The following is a 7963-nucleotide window of genomic DNA, read 5'->3' as shown; positions in this document are numbered from 1 at the left end:
GAGCCTGAGCGACAGAGGAGGCAGCCCTACCTTGGTCTTCCAAATTACACCGTGGAGGGGCAGGGGAAGACTAGAGGCAGGGAGGATTTGGATTTGTTTGGGGGTGGGTTTGCTGTGGGTGGGGTGTGGGTGGGGTGTGGGTGGGGGGTGGGTGGGAGGGAGAAAGGTGGAAAAGGTGGACGAGTTGCTCATGAGCATCCAAGATTTGTTATTCTTGGTCTGAATTCTTGTTTAGAAAAGAAGCACAAGGTAGCTCCCTTCCAGACCAATCATCCATGGTCATCGCTTTTGGGAGTGCTGGAAGCAGATCACACTTGTTCCCCCTGCTCCATGCTCCTGGCTTGAACCAGAGGGCAAGAAGAAACAATGGTGGTAACACCCAGTAGGACTGCGGTGCTCATGCCCTGCCGCTGCTAAACCCCAGTTATTCCCCCTTTCTCTTCCCTCTGCTCCTTATTTTCCTTTTGCTGTGGTCTTGAAATTTGGGGCTGTTTTTCGCTGTGTTGTTTTTTTGGTTTTTTTTTTTTTTTTCCCATCCTGATGAGGGCACCACTGAAGACCATGATGTGCCTGGGTTTGTGGGCAGCTGCCTTGCTCTGCTTGTTTTGCCCTGCCATCGTGCGAGGTGACTGCTGGCTGATTGAGGGAGACAAAGGTTACGTGTGGCTGGCCATCTGCAGCCAGAACCAGCCCCCGTATGAGACCATCCCCCAGCATATCAACAGCACGGTGCATGACTTGCGTCTGAACGAGAATAAGCTCAAAGTGGTGCTGTACTCCTCCCTCAACCGCTTCGGCAACCTGACTGATTTGAATCTGACCAAGAATGAGATCTCCTATATTGAGGATGGAGCTTTCATGGGCCAGTCAAACCTCCAGGTTTTACAGCTGGGCTACAACAAGCTCACCAACCTGACAGAGGGCATGTTGCGGGGCATGGCTCGTCTCCAGTTCCTCTTTGTGCAGCACAACCTAATTGAGCTGGTCACCCCTACCGCCTTCTCTGAGTGCCCCAGCTTGATTAGCATTGACCTGTCATCTAACCGTCTCAGCCGCCTGGAGGGGAACACTTTCACCAGCTTGAGCAATCTGATGGTGTGTGAGCTGGCTGGCAACCCCTTCAACTGCGACTGTAGCCTCTACAGCTTTCTTAACTGGCTGGCGATGTTCAACAATGTCACCAAGAACTACGACCGGCTCCAGTGTGAGAGTCCTCGGGAATTTGCTGGGTACCCGCTCCTGGTACCTCGACCTCACCACAACCGCAATGCCATCACCATCTTCCAGTCCATGTGCCGAGGTGGCACCATTCCCTCCCTTTCCAGAGTCAACCCCACCCCTTATACCCCTGACTCCCAGCGAGACCTGGATGAGGGCTCAGCCATCAGTCCTGGGGACTTCCTCTCGGTCAAGCCTCCAGCCTCCTCCACCACTGACTCCTCCTTCAGTCCCAGCATCAAGCTCCATGATGTCACCATCACCTCAGCCATCCTCATGGTAACCATCCCCATGCCCTACAGTAAGATGTACGTACTGGTCCAATACAACAACAGCTACGTTTCTGACATAGCAACACTGAAGAGCAAGAAGGAATACGTCACTGTCAACAAGCTGAAGGCCCACACTGATTATACCTTCTGTGTGGCCTCCATCCGCAACAACAGGCGCTACAACCACACTTGCCTGACCTTTGCAACCCGGAGCAAAGGCAGGGAAGACCCTATTTCTAGTACTTCCACCACCACACACTATATCATGACCACCCTGGGTTGCCTCTTTGGGATGGTCATTGTCCTAGGGGTGGTGTACTACTGCCTGCGGAAGCGGAGGATGCAGGAGGAGAAACAGAAGTCCCTCAATGTCAAAAAGACCATCCTGGAAATGCGTTATGGATCAGATATTGATACCAGTACCATGGTCCATCCTTCCCAGAAGCTGGGTGAGCCACCAGTCATCCCTGTCACACGGATGTCCTCCATCCCTTCCATGATTGGGGAGAAGTTGCCGCCACCAAAGTCGTTGGAGGCCGGGATGGAGACTCCTAAAGTCACCACTAAGGGTAACTACATTGAGGTGCGGACTGGTGGAGGGGATGGGCTGGAACGAACCCAGCGGGATGAGGACTTGAGGGAGCTTGACAATGGCCAAGGCTCAGCTGCTGAGATCTCTACTATAGCCAAGGAGGTAGACAAGGTCAACCAGATCATCAACAACTGCATTGATGCCCTCAAGCTGGACACAGCCTCCTTTCTGGGTGGTGGGACTGGTGTTGACTCAGACATGGCCTTTGAGTGCCAGTCCATCCCAGCCAGTTCCTCGAGTGGGCTAGAGCGGCCTAGCTTTCTTTCTCCGCCCTACAAGGAAAGCTCCCACCACCCCTTGCAGCGCCAGCTCAGTGCTGATGCTGCTGTGGCCAGAAAGACCTGCAGTGTCTCCTCTAGTGGCTCTATCAAGAGCGCCAAGGTCTTCAGCTTGGATGTGCCTGACCACCCACCACTCAGCAAGTCTGACTCCAAATACATTGAGAAGGGCAGCCCACTCAACAGCCCTTTGGATCGTCTTCCCTTGGTGTCCCCGGGTGCCATCCACCACTTGGAGGTCAAGCCTTCTTACCATTGCAGTGAGCACCGTCACTCCTTCCCGGCCCTGTACTATGAGGAAAGTGCTGACACCTTGAGCCAGAGGGTGTCATTCCTCAAGCCACTCTCCCGGTCCAAGCGAGACTCCACATACTCCCAGCTCTCCCCAAGACACTACTTCTCAGGCTACTCCTCCAGCCCTGAGTACTCATCAGAGAGCACCCACAAGATCTGGGAGCGGTTCCGGCCTTACAAGAAGCACCACAGGGAGGAGGTTTACATGGCGGCTGGGCATGCCCTGCGGAAGAAAGTGCAGTTTGCCAAGGACGAGGATCTGCATGACATCCTGGATTACTGGAAAGGAGTCTCTGCTCAGCAGAAGCTGTGACTCTCCATTGCTCTTTCCAAGGAAACAATACAAAACAAGACTCACCCCCCCAACAAACAGAAAAAAATATGCCACTTGACTGTGAAAAATAAACCAACAACAAAATACTCCCGACAAATACAAAACTGACAAAATTGTTTCTTAAAGTTTACAACAACAACAGAAAACTCTCACACACACAGACACACACACACACACACACATGCCGAATTGTCTCTACTGTGTTATGGGGACCATTGTTCTGCCTGCAGATGGTTGGGAGCACCATCCTGCTCTGACACTGTGGTAACAACACTGGAGTGTGGGTGGAAATGGCCTGGGAGGGGGTGGCTGTGGTGGCAGGGAACGGGCAGGGATGGGCACTCACTGAGCATGAAACTCAGCTGTGAACTACTGCTCTTTCTGTTCCTGTTGAGGGATGAATTTTTTTCTTTTGGGTGGGAGGGGATGACTTTGGTTTAGAAAGCTTCTCTGCCCACCTGATATACCTACTTTTCCACATCTTCCATCACTGTTTTTTCCCCTAGTTTCTTTGGCATTGGAGGCTTTTTTCTCTCTCTCTGGTCCTCTTCCAAGATACGTGGGATTTTTTTGGAAGAAGTTGTGTCACTTCTTTTGCTTTTCCTCTTCCCTACCCTTCTGTTAGGGGTCCCTAGGCTGGCACTTTCTGTCTAGATACTTCATGAACCTCCATCCTCCTCGGAGGAAGGAAAGGAGGTGCTAATGACTGAGGGAGGTAGAACTTGCCACACAACAGACTCTGTGGACTTGCTGCTCTTCCTCTTTCCCTTCTCCTGCCATGTCATTGCTGATGAACATCAGCAATTCTGGAGATGAGGATTCTCCAGGCCTGCTCAGAGCCAGTTTTCTGCCAGTTGATGGGGGCACATGAGTGTGTTCTTTGGCATGGCAAGCCAGGTCCCCGAGGAGTGGTGGAGGAAAAGGCAAGAAGGTTCAGTCTCTCAGAGGTGTAAAGAGTTCCTATCTCTCCATGAGTATCACAGGTCAGAGATCCTCCCAACTGTACACACCTATGCTCAGGCTGCCCTTGTGCAGTATTTTTGATACTCCCTGCTCATGTCTCCCTTACTATGAGGAAAGAACCTGGAAAGGAGCTGAGCAGAACAAGTTCTACATGAAACTTCTGCAGCTCTTGCCAGCTTACTTGCACCATGGGGTATGGGTTGGGAGGCTGTGTATGAGAAGAGCATCACCCAACCTTGTAACTTGCAAGTGTTATGAAGAACAGGATTTCAGTTGCTTACCTCAGTGAGCTGACAGAAAAGCCAGCAAGTGGCTTCCCCTTTAATAGGCCATGGACACTCTGTCATGGATAGGAGACAGCCTAGGGTAAAGGCAGGAGCACAGGAAACAAAAGGGATGTGAGAATGGGGCCTGGAAATAGCCCAAGGGGGATGGTTCCAGGAGATGCTCTCTGTGTGTATGTGCAGCCATATTGTGTATGCTGGGATAGAAGAGAATATCAGCTTCTGGATGGCAGTGTTTCTTTGAATATTTAGAGGCCCTCAGAGCAACTTATCACCTCCTAAATCCTCCACCTCCTCACGGTTGGCTGTGACAAACTTTTCTTAAGGATTCTATTATGTCTTGACAAAAACCTGGTTTCACTTGCTAGGTCCTAGCTTCTGTTCCTTGCATAGAAGAACTGCCACAGATCTGGGAAAGAACCTACTGCTGTCTCCACATTGTCCCATTTCTGAGTAGCCCAACCAAGCACAATCTTGGCACCATCTCCCCAAAAGTTTTCTTGTCAGGCAGGGGTGCTGAATGTGTCATTATGCAGCACAGTGGGCCTCCTCTCCATGCGCTGCACACCCCAATTCTCAATAATTGTTCACCTCTGTCAGGATGAGGGTGAGGCCCTGGGTTGTGTTTGGCTTTCCTAAGTGGCTATTTCCTTTCTGAGATGTCCCAGTGTTTTGGGGGGCCCTAGGAGAATGATGAGGGTGTAGGATCTTCTCCAGGAAGGATTTACATGCTGTCTGCAGAGAACCTGCCCATTATCTGTTAGGCACCAGCACTGCCAGCTGTGAGAGCTGGGTTCTATGCCACAGGTGACATGATTCCACCTTCTGTAAGTGAGGAGCAGCAGTAGGCAGAGCCTGGTGTGCAAGAAAACAGAGAGGGGATCTCCAAGATCGAAACGTGAAGATCCTCAGGGTCTCTTCCTTGCAGGGATGCTGATGGTAACAGTTCTAAGCCAGGTCCTGATCCCATTGCCTCAGCCTCCTTCACTGTCAGCCTGCTTCCCCACAGTCAAAGCATCATTTTGCCTTGAGTCCAGAGGTGTTCATGGGACTGACTCCACACCGTAAGAGCCAGTCCAGCCCAGAGAAAGGCATGTGTGTGCACATATGTGCACGTGTGTGTGCATGTACAGGAGGATGAAGGGAAGACACATCACTGCTGCCATGAGTCCCTCCATGTTGGGACAATGCAGCAAATCAAGACAGGAAAATGCTGTGAGAGGTGTTTAGGCACAGCAGAGACCTTTCCAGCTACTAAATGGAGCAAGCCCAGCAGTCTTCCAGCACAACAACCATCCAAGCAGGAAAGACTAATGGCTGGGGCACAGAACTGGACAGGAAGAGGGGGATGACAGGCACAGGGGGTTGGAGTCCTGTTCCTCTCCCCACCTCTTCCCTCCCTGTGCTTCTCTGCTGTATGGTCTTGTAATCAGTTCTGCTCAGTCTCTATTTTTGGGGGGAGCATTAACCTTTAATGGTTTCTGCTCCCTCTCCCCATCACTCCAACAAGGCAGAAAAGAAAGGTCAAGGATGCAGCTATCATCAGGCCCTTCTTTTGCCTGTGGTGGGGGTAAGGTTGGGTAGGAGGGACAAGCCATTTCTCTCCCAACAGTAGCCTCCCACTTCAAACCAGTGGGTGAAGTTTGCACAAGATGGACTGTTCTGTGGGAGGAAGAGGGCAAGGAAAGGGAACAAAGTATCCCACCTTCCTTCCTCCTTCCTTCTTCCTTGTCCTGCTACCTATCCAGGGATGAGGGCTCACAAAGTGATGCCAGCCCTGCTGGAGGAAAGCAGATTTAACGTTCTATTTGCATGATGATTTTACTGTATTTTTCTGAGCAAACACCTGTTGTGTATGTGCCAGTTTGTTGGAATTTAATCTCCTCCCCCAAAGTCTCTCCTGTCCTTGTCCCTGTTTTCCCTGCTCCTTTCATTCGTCCCTGATGTGATTTTCTGACAGACTCCTACCAGTTTGGGAGGGAACACATCCCAAAGAAAACCCAACCCAATCAGCCCTATAAAAAACATTCCTCCTTCTTTCCAGTGTCCCCCTCCTCTTGCCCCAAGTGTCGTCTCTCAGCTGCTTTTCAGGGTTGTGTACGTGAAGGGGGATGTGTTATATACCAAAGGCCTCCTCTTTCTAGTGGTCATAATTTCTCCTAATTATTTAGAAACAGGAGTGAGATCCCTCAAGATAGATCTCATAAGAGAAATGGTCACTACCAACCCCACACCTTGGTTGTTCTTTCTCCAGATCTACAAGCAAGGTTATTCTTGGGGGAACAAGGAGTGCTTCAGCTGCAGGGAAAACCTCTGATACAGTGAAAGCTTGATGTGGAGCTGGTTACAATCACTAGAAGACCTCCCACCACCTTCCTCTCATTAATTGCAGGGAGCTTTGTATTAGGTCTGTCCTACCTCTCCTCTCCCATGGGTGGCCCTGGCAGAGGGCAGAGCGTGATTAAACCTTTAAGGCCTCTGTGGTGGGAAAAAGCAAGGAGAGACTTCCTGAAGTTTCTAAGCCCTCTGTGGATTGGCTTTGGCAAGAGTCCTTCACCCTTGCCCTCTCCCAGGGTAAAGTTGTTCCATGGGGCAGAGCTAGGACCAGCCGCTTTCACACTTTATTTCTGGGTTGGTGACTCTTGGCAGGGCAAACAGGGATTTAGCTCACCTCACTGGAAAGTGTGGAGGGTGAGGAATGAGGTTGGGGGCTGACCTGCCCTCTTCTCTCAGGAAGAAGCTCCCAGTGGAGGGTCTGGGCTGGGTTCCTGCACCCAGAAGAGTGAAGGTGGGGCCCTAGGTGTGCTGTTCCCGTGAGTCAGAGCTCGTCCCCATCCCTGCCCGTACCATGTTTTCCTCTCCCCCGCCCCAGTCTTCCATGCTGAATAAATCCCTCTCGAGGCAGGTGTGAAATATTCATGACTGACAAATGAAGATTTATGTCGGGCTGAGGAGGCCTCTGTGTGTTTGCAATCCTAATCAGCCTGCCTTCCTGGAGGAGGATCTGCCAGGCAGGCTTGGGGGAGGGAGGGGGAGATGCAGGAGGGAAGGGGGAAAAGGAGCCGTGAAAGAGAGAGGAGGGGCGGACACAGAAGGGCTGAGGAAGGTGTGGTGGGACCAAGGAATAGGGAGGCAAAGAGGGATAGGTAGAGGGAAATGGAGAGGGTGGAGAAGAGGGACAGGCTGGAAAGACCAGGGGAAGAGATGGCTGCTCTGGGAAGAATGGGACAATAAAGGGAGAAAGAGACCAGTGAGAGAAAGGGTTGAGTGAAGGGGTGGAGGCTCTCTGAGAGGAGGTGTGGAGTAAGTCAACAGTGCCTGAAGAAAAAAAGCTGGACAGACTTCATGATGAGCTGTGGCCCCTCTCTATAGGGCAGAGCTCAGCACTACAGGGCGGGCAGCTGCCGCACGGGCAGGAGCTGGACCCAAGGCCCCGAAAGCACATTTGCCATGCTTGTTGCTGACTGGAAAGTTCGGCTGCATCTGGAAGGACACACCACCTCCAGGAGCCTGGAGAACAACCCTTCCACCACCACCACCACCACCTCCTTCAGCACAAGCTGCATGCAAGAAGAGCTTCATGGAGGCGAGTCCTCTTGCTGGAGCCAGCCTGCTGCCGTCCCACCACCTGTGCAGGAGAGAGCGTCTTCAAGGTGTCTTGGTGTGAGACGACACTGAGTGCCACCCCGCCCCAGGCGACAGGGTTCTCTTGTAGGGCTCGTGGAGCC

General features: G+C 51.9%; 1 protein-coding gene across 1 annotated transcript; it reads left to right on the top strand.

Moving 5' to 3' along the window:
• Positions 1–427: 427 nt before the first annotated feature.
• Positions 428–2967, top strand: ELFN2 (extracellular leucine rich repeat and fibronectin type III domain containing 2; the record flags this gene model as incomplete). Its single annotated transcript, XM_080361311.1, has 1 exon — positions 428–2967. Exon 1 carries the CDS (start codon positions 541–543, stop codon positions 2965–2967), a length of 2427 nt encoding a protein of 808 aa, XP_080217437.1. The 5' UTR covers positions 428–540.
• Positions 2968–7963: the final 4996 nt, after the last annotated feature.

Source organism: Nesoenas mayeri, assembly GCF_963082525.1.
Source record: "Nesoenas mayeri genome assembly, chromosome: 1".
NCBI classification, from domain to species: Eukaryota; Metazoa; Chordata; class Aves; order Columbiformes; family Columbidae; genus Nesoenas; species Nesoenas mayeri.
Note: the sequence above shows the minus strand (reverse complement) of the source record. Positions and strands in the feature narration are given on the sequence as shown.